This window comes from Trachinotus anak, unplaced genomic scaffold, assembly GCF_046630095.1.
Source record: "Trachinotus anak isolate AG129_WGS33_773 ecotype Australia unplaced genomic scaffold, CSIRO_AGI_Tana_v1 ptg000013l, whole genome shotgun sequence".
NCBI classification, from domain to species: Eukaryota; Metazoa; Chordata; class Actinopteri; order Carangiformes; family Carangidae; genus Trachinotus; species Trachinotus anak.
The window spans coordinates 23,255,041-23,272,500 of NW_027273864.1; the positions used below are offsets into that span (position 1 = coordinate 23,255,041).

Consider the following 17,460-nt stretch of genomic DNA (forward strand, 5'->3'; position numbering starts at 1 on the left):
GTGTTCATACTCCAGCTTTTAAGCAAGTCGAGATTTTGAGTGGAGTCACCCTCACCTTCCATGCTGTTAAGTATTTTGCATAATATTCTGTTCTATGAAATGATTTATATAACTGATGTTCAAATTAAATCTTATTTATTTTGCACAAGTTCATATTGTTAGTGTGGGAAAAGTGAAGAAAAAGTGTTGTTGTTATGTATTACTCTCTTAATATATTTATCTATCCTAGTATTGACATTGATATCAGTAAAAGTTATGTTCAAATTGATCAGTTTTTCCTTTGTTTGAATATTCTCCCCATCATCATTTTCTCTTCCTCTATGCCATTAGCTTCTCATAAAGAGCTTAAATTACAATGTCAAATTTCAGTCTTGAAATTGTACAAATTGGTGGATGTGGAAAAATGTTAGTGTCCTTGTCTGTTATGTTTCAAAGGTGACATCTCATACTGTAGTTAACTCTCTCTCCTCAATGAAGGAACTCAAGTCGAAATTGAGATTGGTCTTCTTGGGCTGTAGGTACATTATCGTAGATCGGATGGCCATCATAAAGTCCTCCAGAAATTATGAGCGCATCATCATCTGCCACGAATGCATCTGTTGAAAATTAGATTCAGGTATTTTTAACTGCTAATAATAAGCAAAACAGATTGTATGATGAATGGGGAACTCCTTACCCGTGTCATTAGTGTTGTTAAGAGGCTGATGCAAGTATTGGATTCTCTGTTTGCATCTGTGAAACATAAACACAACCAATGCCACAGCAAACACTCCCAGTGCAACACTGAAGACAATGGTCGTGTTCTTTTCTGACATGTTCAGTCCAGAACCTAGTAGCACAGGGGAAAGGGAAGTAATTGACAGAGGTTAGATAAAAAGCATGAAATGAGCAATTAAACTATTGATAAAATTCTGCAAATTAGAACATGTAAGCCTAGTACTTACCTTGTTTGATTCCGTACACTGAATCTGAAGTTGTATTGACAGTGTTAGATGAATTTGTAGTTGTAATTACTGAACTATCAGGAGTGCTCATGAAACCTGCTGTGGTCTGGATTGCTGATATTGTCACTGCTGTAAATGATGAAGTGTGAGTGCGAGGTGTGGTGGTTGTCAGTGAGGTACTATTTGTTAGAGTCAAGATGGTTGTTGACTCAGAAGTCTGGGGGTGACTTGTGGTTTCGTTGAATGTTTCATTGTCCCAGGTTGTGCTGGTAAAAGGAGTGTCCACGGTCATGTTTGAGATACCAGTTGCATGTACAGAGGAGTTAGATGACGTTACAAATGCACTTGTGTGTGTCAAGTTTAAGCTAGGGGTTGTTGATGTAGGCGTGATAGTCAAATTCCTTTTTTCTGTTTGTGCCTCAGCAAGAGAAATAGCCAGAAGGCAACAAACCATAGTAGAAAAGATGGTATCCATGCCACTAAATCTGTGCTGAAAAACAAAACATGGGCTGAAAAACACTCAAATCATCAAACATTAAAACGACCTCTTTCCATTAACTTAGTAATATTCAGTTTAAAAACAGAGTCTGAGTTTGCTCATTATGCAAGTTTCTGACGATATTATACAGTAAAAACAATACCTTAACATGGTGCCTTGTGTAAGTAGGTCTTATGCAATACATTTGCAGATTACACTGACATATTTTCAGCAGGAAATGACTGTGCACACTAAATGTGATTTTAAACACTGGAGGAACATACATACATAGCCTTCCAACTCTTTTGTAGTTTTGTAGAAACGTTTTGAATCTCTCTCTCTCATGCTACAGCGCAACTCAAAGTCCAAACTTTGATTAAAAAGTAAATCACTTTTACAGAATTCACTGCTGTAGACTATTTAAAAAAGAAACTCTGGCTCACCTTGTTTTTTCGGTATGACAGAACAGTAACTTAGTTCACTTCCCTGGCATTGAGTTTGCCTCCCTGTCACGGCTGACTCTCCACTTCCTACAAACTTGGAACAGCTAAAGGTTTGATTTGTTGGCATAGTGGCAGGTAAAAGTGGGCAGGTCAGTGCTTTGTAAACTTCCTCTATTGTTTGTTGCCAAGGAGACAAAGGGCACGGTTATTACATAGATCAAAGCTCAATCTCTTTCTCTCTGTCTGTCTCTCACTCTCATTCAGTCCAAATGAATTCTAAGTAGAACAGAAACAACTGCAAAGCACTAACTACACAGCAAATGTTTTTTCCTCACCGTTCTGTATTTTCTTTCACATTCATACACAGGTCATACACTGAAGTTTTCTGAAGTTTGTTTTCAGTCAACACATTTGAACTTGGTACAAAATATTTATTAACAAGTAGATTTTATTTTATTTTCTTTACAGGTAATTCATAAAGAGTGAACAGTTTCTTTATAAAAAATAACAAGGCAATAAAAAAATTTCATAAAGAAATAAACAACAATATTTCAATGTGCTTTTCTATGTCAGTATGAAATGAAGAAGGACAGCATGTAGAATATAGAGCTCGCAGCCGCTATCAGGGAGGACAATTGAGGGCAATAAATGTAAAATGATTCCGCCACATTACAGGACATGAGAACAGAACAATTTGTGTGGGCCAAAAGACATGGTAACCTTGTGCTACTTTAAGTGCACTTTTCCCTATTGTTCTGATTAAGATTACAACACCCAAAAATGTCTTAGTTTAATTAAAGAATTATGTTACAGAAGAACATTTTCCAGCGATTTCTTGTTTTTTTTCTGCTGCTTAAGCTCTGACTTGAGTAACAGCATAAATAGGGAAGTTTTTAAATTTAAATTAAATTTTTTGTAAGTTCAGGTTTAGGTTTATCACTAGTTGTCAAGGTCCTTCTTAATAGAAAAACAAAGTAATTATGTATTTTTAGGAACATTTAAACAACGTTTAAACCTGATAATTCATATTAGGATAAATACAAACATAACAATAATAGAGTTGTTTTTTTTTTATCCAATCAAATGCACCACATCAATGTAGCAGCTAAATAACTGTGGCTTGTCATTTATGTGTTTATAAAAAAAATAGAAAGTAAAATATCTTCCTGAGGAATAGTGTATTGATAGAGCAGCTTTACAGTTTGGTGGCTTTTCCAACATCTTTGCTCATCACATCAAACTCTGTGAATGTGAAGTCGTCCGCTCCAATGTGAAACTCTGGTGCAGCCTTTTCTGTGACCTCTGATACCTATAGTGGGTTAAGAGCATTAGCATAGCATATTAATGAGTATAGTAATGAGTAATCCTGGTACAGTTTATCCTTACTTTGCTACCAGTTACCTGATAAAAGGGTCAACATCTTACCTTTGAGTTACTCAAGCAGCTGAAGCAGATCAGGTCACTCTTCTTCACAAACAGATCAGAGCTCAGCTTCTTTTGTTTGCATCCACCTAAAAAAACAAATTCATATCATCATAACTACAAAATGGCAGCATTGTTCTGTTCCTGCAGTGGAAGTTGAGGTTAGAAAAGGATGTCTCACCTGTGATCATGCTGAGCAGCAGGCCAGAAACAATTGTGGTCACTGTACCCAACAGAGAGAGGTAGAGATAGGACAGAGAGTACCAGGAGTCTGCCAAGGCTGGTCTAACACTGATACACAAAGGAGATCGTTGTCATCAAAGTGCTACATTACATCACATAGTTACAACTCTTAACAATGTCTTCAGTCTTATCACCACATAACACCTTTATGAGGTAATTTAAGCACTTGGTTGGTTGTGAGATATTGGGTGAGTTTGTGTTTGTTTAGATTGTGACTCCATTAGTAACCTTCTGTACAACACTAGCTTCTGATGATCCTACTGTTATTCTACACTTTGATACATTTATCATTTTGACCATGATCTGGTGGAAAAGAAAATTCTAAATCTGCATTACACACAGAGTTGTATTTATTATTGATAGTAAGTAACAGTGCATATGACACCAGCAGTATTTAGGAGTGCTTACAGCAGTATTTCAGTCAACATGCAACTCATAAAATTAGACAATAACAATCACAGTTGCAACACAGCAATGGGACAGTGATACTGCTGTAGAGCTGTATGCTGACATCATGATTTTACACAACAGGTTATAAAACCATACAGCTGTCTTGTGAAAGGGTTAAAGACAGTAAATAAAGCTATACCTGAATAAGTGATTTATGGGATCATTTGGCCTTGGCAACCTTATGTGCTCTGCTGAGTGCCACTCCTCGATTAATTATTTGGTCCATAAAATGTCAAAAATATTCTGAGGTGACATCTTCAAATGTTTTGTTCAGCTAACAGTACAATACCCAAGAATTTCACTTTATTATTATATAAAACAGAAAAAAGCTGCAAATACATCTGACAAAGTGGAAACAGAGAATGTTTGGCATTTTTATTAAATTGGGTAATTAACGGTTTCTGTTGAGTTTTCTGTCTGTCACCCAATCAAACAACTATTAGTTGAATCTCAGGTATAAACTATATATTTTTGTAGGTATAGATTTAGCATCTTCTCTTGATGTAATTATATTTTTACTCTGTCACTGTGCATATGCACATATGTGCTAGCATGCACTGATGAAAGCTGTGAGGCCAAAATGTTTTTAGAGATGGTTTTATTTTTCATGATTATGACGACTTTTAGGTCTTTTTTTAAGCCTTGCATTCGTTTCATCCTCAAGTTGTGGTTTTACCGAACTTGTTTTCAATATGATTAGTGTTTGAAGTCAGCCACCAGTATTCATATTTACTGTGACCATATCATGTGCTTGAGTATTATCAGATGGACATGACTCACTCAGGCTGGGAGGTCAGAGTCACAGGACTGGTCCAGGGTGCTGTCGTTGTATAGTTCTGGCTAATCGTGCTATTGCAGCCTATAGTACTAAGATGGAGAGGATTTGTCCTCTCATCTGTTGGTGGGTAAAGCTGGCCTCCAATTCCCACCCACAGAGTCAGCACTAGACCAATGATCATTCCCAGTAGTCCTCCCTGCAAAGTAAATATTGCAGTCAAATATTTCATGAATGTGTCACATTTGTTTTTTTTAGCAGGATTTGCATGTGTTGTCAGAGGGTGCCATTGTTCTAGTAAATGTTCCAGTAATAAAAGATACTCACTATTGAATTTGATGTGCGGAAAAGCATACCTAACAGATAAAGACCAAGGAGAGGCCCGCTGATCATGCCAAAAATGGACAGAGCTGCCTGAAAATAGAAAATGAAAGGAGGCTTGTGGTTCTTCATATTCAGCTCATGGTGGTGCTGTAGAGCAGTAAATGGCTACAGAAGTGTGTGTTACTGCATGGTGTTGGGAGAGGTTTACCTGCAAAACGCTTCCCATCGCTGAAGCAACTCCAGCCATCCCAATACACACACCGCCAAAGAATACACCTGGAAGATGTTAAAGTCAAGATTATAAAACTGAAAGAAAAGACCTAATCACAACTTCCAGAGTACAGATTCAGATTTTGAAGACAGATGAGCTAATTTTGTACGCACAAATTTTATTTTTATCATATGGATTAAAATTTTCTGACCCAACCTTTCTCATAAATGCAACTGGAGAATAGTGCTTTGTCTTTTTTAATCCAAATTTGGGTTGTCAGTAGACATTTGATGCTTATAAACTAAAAGCAGAATTGTTGTGACAGTGGATTGTGTGTACAGGACGTATCAGTGCCATAATAATGTGAAATAATAAATAATTCTGGATCATACCAACCCAACTGATTTTTGACTCATACTTTTGTCAGTGTGATCATGAAGCACTTCTTAAGTTGCGTTATAAGTGGAGTTAAAAAGGTCGTAGAAAGTTATGAATTTAACAGTGAACCCTGCAGAGACCCTGTTTTCTGTCTGTCTCTCTGTGTGAATACACTGCAAGGAACAGAAACATTGTGACATAGTGACATTGTGTACAAATAATATACAGATCCATAGGAACCAATGTCTCTATTAAATGAAGAAAAAAGTTAAATTAGTTTTCCTGCAGCAGCATTGTTACAGAAAATGAGATTGTACAGTCACGCCCTTAATCGCCACCTTTCCAAAGGAAGTTTACATGCTCCTGTCTGTGCATGTTTATCGCACTAAATCTACCTGCCTGCTGCTTGCTTTGAATAACAAGATAAGATAAGTTATCCTAATGTCTACTGGAATTTAGTGAGTCATACTGTACGGTGATTACGGTGGGATTCATAAAAAAAGAATCTACTGTTAACTCATCCTAGATCCTATCAAGTGTTGGAGGATTTTCACTCAAATTTCCATAAATGTCTTTAATTACTAAGAATGGTTTTTTAAAGTATTTTTCTGAACCATTTCCTCTGTAAATGACAAAAACATGATTAGTCTTTAGCAATTGTGAAGGTTTTTTTTCACACAACTTACTCAGACCCATGTTCATCCAGGACACTTGTTTCTCTGTGAGGTTTTTACACACGGGGAGAATAAAGTCCTCCACAGTGACAGCAACCAGGGCATTAATGCTGGAAGACACCGTGCTGAAAAATAAGCAAGCAAACAGCAAGCTTTTAGTCTCTCAAGAGAACAGTAAGGCAGATGCATTTAAATGGCAGATTATTGAAAGATCAGTCACAGGTGGCATGCAGGTGGTTTCTTGCGCAATATGTAAATAAAATGACTGGAAATGTGAATGGAACAATAACTTGTTCTTTAGTAGTAAGCAGAGCAATGATGTGCAACATAATCCAGGTATTGCTAGTTTATTACTTCCTTACTGCTGTACCTTATCTGCCACAGTATTTCTTTATTGACGCAGCATTCCTGACTCTGTTGATAAATAATACATTTTTCTTTATTTTTGCAGGCCTCACCTAAGGGTCCCACTGTATGCAGCAGCCACAAACAAGCCAGGGACTCCAGGGTAGATTTCCAGAATATCCATCACAAGGTAGGGCAGCAGCTGGTTTACAAATATGAACCATTTTACTATTTACTGTAATACTTTGTTCGATAACAAACAGCATGATAACATGAAGACAATAGCAGCTGCAGTTACCTGGTCAGGTGTGCTTATATCACCGTTTGTGAGTGGGTCGCAGTTTTTGTAAATGGAGTACATGGTGAGGCCAGAAAACACAGCTAGACTCACAGTTACCCACAAGCCAACCATGTTCACGTACAAAGACCTGAGAGATAAAAGAAGACTTGTTAGTTCATGAACCTTTTCCTCACAGTCAGTAGTATAGTGTTGCACGGCCTTGCCAGAACACTCACATCTTGGCATGTCCCAGGGTTTTACAGGCAATGTAACGCTGCACCTGGGACTGGTTGATGGAGTAGATAGACACCCACATCACGCTACCACCAATTATAATGGTCCAGAAAGTATGTCGCTTCAGAGGATCTGGGTCAAAACTGTGAAAAAAAGATCAACAACACAAAAGGATACTGACGGTAATGTTTGGGGACATGACATTACAAATAACATGGGAAGCCATTTTTAAGGTGATAAGAGATCATTTAATCATTGCTACTCATGAGTTACAGGAAATTATAGGAAGGTTGATCTAGTTTGTTTTCCTGTGAAATTATAAGACACTAAATCAATTGCTCTCATTCAGGAGGTCCCACCTTTCTGTTGTAATCACTTCAAAACAAACTCTAACAGCAAACATCTAGTCTGCTTGTGTACCTACTCAAATGCCTTTAGTCGGCCTCCTTGGCTAGCATCTTCCCAAATCTTCGTCAGGCCTCCCTGCAGCACTGCTCCTCTTGCTATAACAGCTGCAAAACCTGCCAGCATGATCACCATCTGAAGCACATCTGTCCAGATGACTGCTTTCAGACCACCCTGAAACAAAATCCACGTTGGGATATCTGAACATTTTCATGTACGTTGGTAGTTTTTCCAATTTGTGCAAGTTAAGGCTTACTGTGTTTTAAATAGTTACAACTATGCATTGTCATGCATAAAATAATTTCAGTTTTATTAACCACAAACTAAAATAGATAAATTGTGATGGTACCAAAGTTTAAAATTGGTCATGAAAACCATTATGAACCAGACTGTATTTGGTCTGACGCGTTAAAGTTGAAGCATGCTTGCGTCTTAAGGATTTCAGTGCTTTTCAGTATACATTATACACTGCTTGTATACTGTTTGGTCCACAGATCATTAATTCCATACAATACATTATACTTTCTGAAATGTACAGTACGAACCAAAGTGCAGTAGAGGATGCAGACTGCTCCTGTAGCCACCAGCACTCCCCACAGATCAAGTCCCGTTACTGTGCAGTAAAAAAAGAGGAAGGCTCCGTCATGATCCATATTTTAAAATAATGTATCCATCTTTTGTAATTTGATGCTCTATTTTGGTTTTCTATTTATTTATAACAAGAACACAAGTGGGACACAGGTTTGACAGAGAAAAAAACTGCACTATATAGTATATTAACTCTGTTGTCTGGACAACATGTATAATAGATAATTGTAAAGAGACTAGACAGACCATTGTATCACAAGGCTACAGTTCAGTAAGGCTAAAACCTAAAAGAAACACTCGTCTACCCTTGTTTTGTGAGCTTTTGTGTGCTTTGGCTTACTTTGATTAAGTGCAAGAGCTGGAGCATAGATGACTAGACCAGTGTACAGGACCTGGAAAAAATAGTCACCATTAGTTGATTAGATAGAAACACAACAAGCAGGTGATTCATAGTCATGGTTTCTTGGGATTGGCATCAAGAATCAGTTTTACATAAAGTCACAAATAAAGGGGCAGGTGCTGTTTACTATGCTAGATTAACACAGCAATTTGTTCCAATCATCACAGTTTTGTAGTTTTATTTTCAATTATCTAGATACAAATTTTTTAGTTACCGTCTGCGCAATGTACATTGATGTCCCAATTAGACGAATGGGCCGGCTGAAGCGCATCTCCAGGTACTAGAAATAAAACAGAAACTTGTCAAACATCAGTAAACTGATGGTTTGGATTGTTCACACATACTGGCTTTGTATACACATCCACATTAAATAAAGGTTTTTGTTATTTTGTTTATTACAAACTTCCCCTCACCTTTTGGAGGAAACACTTGTATAGCGGGTTGAACACAGTACAGCCACATGAGCCATTGATGATTTTAAACAAGGCATGTTGCCCACTATAGTGGATGAATCAGTAGCCACGTTAACCTTTAAGAGCCTTGTGTTTCTGTTGCCTACCAATAAAGTGTGGTTGCTTTATTGATCTTTACATTTATTAACTGTTAACAGCAGTTAATAACTTAAAGGTTACTAACTGCTGCACCTGTCTGCCAGCCTTCAGCCTACTAGTTGAAGTGATTTAGATGTATGTGGCATCCCACCTCATAGGCGCTGGTGATCCCCAGTCGGTAGAAAAGAGGGACAAAGATCTCAGCAGTGACAGCAGACATGATGGCATAGGAGAAGCCGAAGAGCCAGAAGGCAGCTCCAAACCGGTAGGCTTCAGCAGGTGTGCCAATGACTGTGATGCCAGACATGAAGCTGGCAGTGAGCGACATGGCAACCGGCACAGCTGACATTTGCCGTCCACCCAACAAGAACTCGGCACTGCTGGTCTCCTTACGGCCTCGAATAGCCTGGAAGAGACCAATCCCAGCTGCCCCCAAAATTGTCCCTGCGAACACCACATAATCCCACACAGAGAAAGTGGCCACTGGACCACCTGTGCCAGCCATGGTTAGTTCAACAGAAGGAGCTTCCTTCTACACTTTTCTTTGAACTTTAGTTAATGCTTAGATTCCACAGGATTCCTCTATTATGCAATCTTGGTAATGTTTAATGTTCCTGCCTATAAATTATCCTGAAATTGTCTTCAGGTCCAGTACATATACGAATACCAAAAGCAAAAAAAAAAAAAAAATGCTGTTCTCAGTACTTTTCAGAATCAGTCAACTGTCAGACATACTCATATTTAAATCAGCTGCGTTCATATCAAGAGTTTGTCTTCAAACCTTCAAGAAAGAATAGAAAAATCCAAAGATTTCAGGGTTTTGGTCATCTGTGGTTTCCCTTCTCTGCCAATCTGTCAACAGAGTCTCTCCTACTGATAGTCCAGCTCTTAGATCCTATGTCTGGTCTGGTCCACACTGATGTGTTCGGCAGACCATAAAGATTTCTTCACTTTAGTTAATAATCCATCAAGGACACATGGTCCTGTAGTCAGCCATAATTTCAGTGATAGTAAAAGGTGAAGATCCTGTGATTTCTCTGAGGCCGTGTTGACGGCAAATAAAAGACTCTCCGTTGTCAAGATGTCTCCATTCCTTTTGATATGAAGTGATAAAGTGATACACCCAGGAGGTTTCCATATATAGCTTCAGGTTACTGAGTAATTATTGGTTATGTCAGGAATTTTAGGAGGCAGGGCAGGTTTAATCTTTAAGATTGGGTCACTGCTCCTACTACTCTCATCATTTTATATGTAATAACCATTGCTTACTTATCACATGTTTAATCACTCCTGTGGTGCATAAAGAAGCCTGTCATCAGGAACACGTAGGTGTCACAAGAAAAATGTGATAAGTACAGCAAAAAAATTGCACACTTGAGAAAGGAATAGGTGTAAAGCTGCAGCCACATACCTTTGTCAGTACAATGGATATTAAGTGTGATTACTTATAATATTAGTAATCAAACAAACACAGATTTTACAGTTGATTTCATTCAAGTCACTGTTGATGAGAGTATCAGTCCCAGTAAAGTCTCAGAAAGTTAATGTGAAATGGCACACACCGTTAATGTTTGTGAAGATCAGCAGGGGAGAGGGAAAGAGCAGCTAAGATGGACCCTGAACTGTTTTCATTGCATTGTAATATATTGTGAACATTATTAGTCACTGATACATGAGAGAATGGCAACATATGCCAGACAATTAGCTATATGCATTGTAAAAGATGAGACTTAGAGATGAGGATTCTGAGGTACTGTGTACTGTTGTACTGAAATTAAAAAGAATGTAATCAGTCTTTTCAGTGTATTTGTTATATAGGGTGTGTGTTTGTCCAGAGGAATCCTAGTGAAAATCAATCACATACCTAACAATTGTGACTTAATGTGTCAGAGGGACTTTGGCTATCTCGACAATCATTAAACGAAAACATAGATAAGAAAGTCCCTGCAGTCTGGAAGTGCTGTTTGTATTTGAGCATGACTGCTAAGTAGTTTTTATTTTTTACTTACTATGAGAAAAGATTAGATAAAACCCTCTCTGAACATTTTCTACCCATGTTCAATGCAAGTTTGAACTGTCACAGTTTGTTTCTTGACTTTGCACATTGCTGACAGTTCTTAGTGCCATTTTTTTAACCTACAATGCAAAAAGCATCATTTGTACATGCACATTTAGAAGTGCGCTGAAATATAAAAAGCTTCAGTTAATTGTTTATTCAAATGACAGAAAGATTGGGTTTGTTTTGGAGAGGGAAGTAAAACTCAGGTTAAAATTTGAATAGTGCTTTCAAGCAGGAATGAGGCTCTTGGGCATTTTTGTGATATCTACTGGACACTGCTTTAGACTTCTTTAGACAGAATCAGATAGAGAGTTTGACAGATGCTTTCAGCTGGTGCAGACTCTCTTGCGTCATTCTTGGTTACTGCATGAACTCGTCCATGTCCACTGCCCATGGAAGAAATCATTAATTCATGTCATTCACATAATGGACAAAAAGTTCTGTTTTTCCTCTCCGTCACAGATAGAAGATAACGGCTAGCTTGATTAAAGGTTGATCACATAATGTTTGCATAAATACTGTTCAGCGGGGACGTTCAGCCTCACAGCATCATCAGCCCTGCAGCTGACCACATCTCTCGAGCAGGTGACTTTCACAGAGCAGAGCGGCACCGGGAATGCCATGTTTAAGATACCAAACATTCGGTCATCTCTGTTAAATGGTTGTCAATTTGTCTCTTTATCTTTCTCTCTCATGCAGGTCCAAAATTGTTTGGAGAAAAAAGTTACATTACTTAACATGGAGACTGCCGTGTTCAACTGCTGGCTCCTTTTTCTGCTGTTCAGCCCAACAGTTCCTATGTGTTTACCCACAGACTTCACTCTGTATGTGGAGAAGCCAGAGTGTGACTTCTGTGTGGCAATCAACACTACTATCTGCATGGGATTTTGCTACTCAAGGGTGTGTACTAAAAGTCCTTTGTGTGGAGAGAGTAGACTGTCATTACCTTTGCAGGTGGAATGAAACAAACATTGTAAAACAACAAAATCAATCAAAACAAATTTCCTTTTTTATCATAGTCACGCATCTAAGTGTGTAATCAAGTGCTAAACATTGTACATGGAAAGTAAGATAATATATAAAAAATTCTAGGACATGAGGTTCTATATATATATTCTGTATATATATTGTTTGTATGTAATTTTAAGTGGTTATAAATTATATAACATGAATATGAAGACTGAATTTAAAATCTTGAAAATGACCACTAAAACATGACCACAAGTTCCAACTGTAAAAGAGATGAGTATTTCAGTTCATTTTACAAAAAGCCTTATCTCGCTCATCATCCATTACAATTATGTAACCTACGGCTTCTTGCACCCTTACATAAGTACAATATAAAGTATATTCATTGAAAAGGCTCACTGTTTTGTTGACATTAGGTAAGGAAGTCACTAATAAAATGCAACAATCATGGCGCATTTTTCCCCAGCTGCATCTGAACTCTAGCACGCTAAATAATGAGCTCAAGTGAAATGTATTACAAGAGCATTCATGTGCTGTCACTCCTGTGTTTGTGTATGATGAGCAGGACAGCAACATGAGGGAACTACTCGGACGACGCTTCCTCATCCAGAGAGGCTGTACCTATGACAAGGTGGAGTACCGTACAACCATACTGCCTGGCTGTCCAAACGACTCCAACCCTGTTTTCACCTACCCTGTGGCTCTCAGCTGCCACTGTGGTGCCTGCAGGACTGACAGCGATGAGTGCGCACACAGAGCTGGTGGGGACAGAGCTAGGTGCACCAAACCAGTTAGACGTATGTACCCATATCCTGGCCAGAGCAACTACATGATCCCTTTCTGATTGTTTTGTTTTTGTTTTCATTACGTATGTCTTTATTTCGTTAATGTTACTGAACTGAACCTGCATGACCCAAGAATGTTTTTTCATGTTTTTGTTTACGTCACCCTTTAGCTTGTGATGGATACAGGGATATCTGCACTGCCTGCATTGTTACCTACTGTACCAGCCAGTTTTATTGTGCCTTTGTTTCCCGACATGTCTGTGCTGCAGCTCTGCTTCTCAGTTTACAATGGGGGTTTATCCTGGTGCGTATTTCTGACAGCGTCATTATTTATCCTCTTGTACACTCGTGTCTGTGTGTGACCCTCAGATTTGTTATGTTTACTCTGAAAGGGATAACTCTGAATGCAACTCAATTAAAGCTGAAGTCTCTAAATAGCTCTCTGACTAAGCTGTGCTTGACTTAATCACATCCTGTGTTGGACCAAAGCTTTCTGTTTACTACATAACAAACACAAGGCCATGACGCTCCACAATGTCACCTCGGGATGCTATATTTGCCTCCACAGTCACACTGGAAGCACATGATTGTTGACACACAACTTCTTATTAAATGGATTATCAGTGACAATGTCAAACCACAAAGGTTTGGAACAACCCACATCAAAGAGAATAAAGAATCACCTAACATCAAACTTACATTGTGAATTTGTTAGCTGTAGAGTTTGTGAGTAGTTTCACATTCACAAAGGGAATTTGGCAGGACAGCTGGAGCTTATTAATAGCTCAGCAGTTCACAGTGGGAGAACGTGTGATAAATCCATCACATGGATCTCTGACATCGCTCTTTCATCTCTTTATATTATATTCTGTCACTTCTCTATATAACAGTGTTCTGCTACTGACAGTTTTTATGTCAAAGTGTCTCTGTGTTGATAAAACAAAAAAACTATGTTGTTAGGTTTAGACAGTTACTGGATGTAACTGAGCCTTATTTGTCTTATATGATGGCTCTGCAGCTGTGACAGTATCTCACATTTTGAGCAGAATACAGTGAAATACAAAGTAAAATAGAAAGTTGGTGACCTGAAAGACAGCACATCAGAGAGTTAAAGCTATTTATGGCCAAGAGGGTTTTTTCTCTGACAGAAAGAGAAGGTCTTAGTTTTATCAGTTAACAGGAGTGATCCCCACCCATATCAAAAAGACTTTGTGCCACTGATGCCTGACACAATTCACAACATAATGACCCTTGAATCAACTTTGTGTTTCGAGGGCAGAAGTGAAAGAAACTAGATTTGGTCCAGTTCACTGTGTGAGGGGACATCTGGATAGAAAACCAGTTCATAAAATGCTGACACTGGTTGCACTTGTTTTCTTAGCCACTGCAGCTTTGAGGAAGCTTGTACAACCTCTGACAACCTGACACTTTGTTTAACCTAGCAAACAGCTGACAAAATGGAAGAGTATTGCATCCATTCTGGGATTTGTAGTCCATTGCCAATGTCTTTGTCCTCTTGAGTGTATGAAATACCATGCAGCTCAGTTTCCTTTGAACTACATGTGGCTTAAATTGGCTTAATTTGATGTGAGAATTGGCTTTGTTCTTGTTCATACTTTCATTATAATTTGTATAATTTGTTCCTTCTGCAAAGGAGTCCCATATTTAGCGTATTTAAAACATATGGTCCAGATGTCCCTCTGCCCAGCAATGTTTTCCAGATCCTCCAGGGGGATTCCAGAACATTCCCAGGCCAGACCAGATATATATGTCCACCATATTCTGGCTCTCCTGCCTGTTGGATGTGCCCAGAAAACCTCCAATGGAAGGCACCCAGGGACCATAATATATATAGGCATAATATATATTTGTATAGTATATTATAGAATATAGTATTTGTCAGGTCATGACTATTCAAAAGCATAATTTGATTACAAATTCTCTTATGCTCTAGTATGACTTTCCCCATAAATCCACATAACTGGAGGGTTAATAATGCCATTGTTTCATATTGATAGTTGACCTTATATGACTCTAAAATCATCAGTCTGATATGGCACAATGGTTTGAATTGCCCAGCCGAAATTCCATGTGTAGTGGTGTTTTGAAAACCCTAATACCCTAATGGATAAAGCAGTGGATGAAATGGAATTTGCTTCCATCAGCACTCCGAGAGAACCAGCTATGTGGCGCGCATACCGATCACTCTTTCATTCAGACAAACCATACAGTTTTGTTTGTGTTGTGTTTATTCAACTAGAAAAAATGTGAGAATTTTGTTTTAGCTATGCTAGTGGCGCGGCAGGGATGCCAGTGGTGGTTTGTCAGTTGGTTGGTTTGTCCACACAGACTGAGGCTGAGATATCTCATCAACAACTGACTGCAGTGATCCCCTGACTTTTCCTATCACACCACCAGCAGGTTAACATTTTTGTTTTGTAGTGACGTCTTGACAACTATGCATATAAGTACAGATGTCCATGTCGCCCAGACAATGTGAGGACTTTGGTGATAGCGCCCCCTGCTGGTTAAGGTTTTCACTTGTCATATGAAATATCTCAAGATCTATGTAATGGAAATTTTTTGTCAGACATTCATGGTCCCCAGACAGTGAATCCTAATGGCTTTGGTGTTCCCCTGGCCTTACTGCTGGCACCACCACGACATTCACATTTGTAGTTTTAATGTGAAATGTCTTGACAACTATTGGATCAATTGCTATGACATTTGGTTCAAATATTCATGTTTTTTACCTTTGAGTTGAACTGTAATAGCCTGGCTTAATAACTCCTTCACCATCATCAGGTCAACATCTTAATTTGACCATTGCTTTGTCTTATGACCAAGTACTTGCAACAATAATGACATCATTCCAACGTCCCATGATCCAGAGCTGTAGTTCAGATTAACTGCAAATTAGCAGATGATAGAATATCAGCTTGCTAAACTAAGATGTGATAGCATTAATTAATTATTAGATTACATTATACACAAGAGGATACAGACATATTGTTGAATGTGTACAATAGAGAAAGTCAAATGTAACATTCATTGTGACACATACTGTGGTTCAAATTTCTGTGTTGCTTTATTGGTAAAAAAAAAAAAAAAAAGACAAAACAAACCATTTCTTATGCCACTTCTATTAGATCCCAAATATCTATAAAATTGTACAAAACCATTGACGAAACAGACTGTTTGCCCAACCACTGGTGAATTAATCTGAACTATTGTTCCTCCTTCCACATCAGAGGGGTTTTTGATGAATGCTAATATGATACTTGATTATCTGATTCCCGTTTCAACTTCACCTATTCTTAAGTGGATAACTAGATGTTTGGCAATCGTACATATATTTACATAAAAGGAAGAGTTAACAAAAAAGGGTAGAACACTATGGTTATGTATGTATGAGATGCCACAGCTGTATATTTGCAGATCATATGGCTGTTGGACAACTTTTCAGTGTTAGTTATGTAGCTGCAATAAAAAACTGGTTCTTAACTCTATGGAATGTGACCATGCCTTTAAAACAAATATCTCATATAAACTAGTTGTAATGCTAACAAGACCCATCAAGCCTTTGGCATCCACCTTGTAATTTTCCACATCATGCATCTAACACTCACCACCTGTAATTGAAACCCATTCAGTAGTATATAGCAGATGGTCTGACTAATCCCAGGAAAAATCTATTTTGAGTAATTCACTAGGCTACCTTTTGTTCTTGATTTAACCCAGACAAGCAATATAGCATGCCTTACCACATAAAAAAAGATTTTTTCATATTCATCTAAGGTGGATTCACTGAGCATGAGGTCTGCTTCTGCTTCAGTAAAAATCTGCTTCACATGCAAGCACTGGCAGAATCACAAGTGAGTACCTGCCCAGCAGACCCACAGGTGCAGAATAAGAAGTGACTTTCTCAGACACCTGAACAATGGATAATAACAACTTCCGCGACCACATTTATCCTGCTGAGTGACAGAGCGGAAGAACCAGGAGCAGTGGTGGAAGATGAACTCAGATACTTTCCTTAAATTAAAGTAGCATTAACAAAATTTTAAATACTGTATAAAGACTGTAAGACCTGCATTTTAAATTATACTAAAGTAAAAGTGTAGAATTATTATCTGTACCAAAAGTTAAAGTACTCATCATGCGGTATAACAGTCCCATTCTGAGTTAAATATACTGTAGTTTTCATATTGTTTATGCATAAACATAAGCAGCATTTTTGTTGCAACACATCAAATTAGCACATTTTAACTATGTGGCATACTGTTGGATGACAATGTATCATTCTATAAATAATATGTGTTGTATAATCTTAATAAAATAAAATGGAGTAAAAAAGTATAATATTTCACTCTGAAATGTGGAGTAGAAGTGTAGAGTAGCCTAATGCAAATACCTCAAAACTGTGCTTGTATTTAGTAATGTGTTTTGTTGCTTTTCACTATTGGGATTAACGTTTGAGCACCTGAATAGAACAGAAAAGA

At 38.0% G+C, this 17,460-nt stretch overlaps 2 protein-coding genes and 1 long non-coding RNA gene across 4 annotated transcripts; 2 read left to right on the forward strand and 1 right to left on the reverse strand.

The window, feature by feature from the left end:
* Positions 1-169: 169 nt before the first annotated feature.
* slc5a8l (solute carrier family 5 member 8, like) lies at positions 170-11,504 on the reverse strand. 2 transcript variants are annotated; one of them, XM_071495562.1, is made up of 18 exons: positions 9,297-11,504; positions 8,809-8,874; positions 8,535-8,586; positions 8,152-8,219; positions 7,626-7,780; positions 7,204-7,344; positions 6,986-7,115; positions 6,801-6,889; positions 6,355-6,467; positions 5,288-5,355; positions 5,083-5,169; positions 4,761-4,954; positions 3,469-3,578; positions 3,291-3,376; positions 1,866-3,174; positions 945-1,429; positions 677-829; positions 170-596 (listed from the first exon to the last, which is right to left on the reverse strand). In XM_071495562.1, the coding sequence occupies exons 1-15, from the start codon at positions 9,648-9,650 to the stop codon at positions 3,061-3,063; spliced, it is 1,827 nt and encodes a 608-aa protein (XP_071351663.1). In that variant the 5' UTR covers positions 9,651-11,504; the 3' UTR covers positions 170-596; positions 677-829; positions 945-1,429; positions 1,866-3,060. The 2 variants fall into 2 exon arrangements, with proteins under 2 accessions (XP_071351663.1, XP_071351662.1); XM_071495561.1 differs by having other exon boundaries at positions 945-1,434.
* On the forward strand, positions 5,190-9,439 carry LOC139631366 (uncharacterized). Its single transcript, XR_011693364.1, has 3 exons — positions 5,190-6,678; positions 6,794-6,877; positions 9,304-9,439. It is a non-coding gene; the product is annotated as an uncharacterized lncRNA (long non-coding RNA).
* Positions 11,505-11,667: 163 nt separating the features above from the next.
* Positions 11,668-13,397, forward strand: tshba (thyroid stimulating hormone subunit beta a). The gene is made up of 3 exons (XM_071495568.1): positions 11,668-11,789; positions 11,904-12,104; positions 12,739-13,397. Exons 2-3 carry the CDS (start codon positions 11,943-11,945, stop codon positions 13,015-13,017), a joined length of 441 nt encoding a protein of 146 aa, XP_071351669.1. The 5' UTR covers positions 11,668-11,789; positions 11,904-11,942; the 3' UTR covers positions 13,018-13,397.
* Positions 13,398-17,460: the final 4,063 nt, after the last annotated feature.

Bases quoted from the DNA above. Each gene is read 5' to 3' on its own strand.
- slc5a8l (XM_071495562.1), bottom strand. From the start codon at position 9,650: ATGGCTGGCACAGGTGGTCCAGTGGCCACTTTCTCTGTGTGGGATTAT. The intron at 8,220-8,534 runs GTAAGCCAAAGC...TTTACTGCACAG, and splicing joins AGCTCTTGCACTTAATCAAA to TAACGGGACTTGATCTGTGG. The intron at 3,175-3,290 runs GTAAGATGTTGA...AACCCACTATAG, and splicing joins GCTGCTTGAGTAACTCAAAG to GTATCAGAGGTCACAGAAAA.
- tshba (XM_071495568.1), top strand. From the start codon at position 11,943: ATGGAGACTGCCGTGTTCAACTGCTGGCTCCTTTTTCTGCTGTTCAGC. The intron at 12,105-12,738 runs GTGTGTACTAAA...TATGATGAGCAG, and splicing joins TGGGATTTTGCTACTCAAGG to GACAGCAACATGAGGGAACT.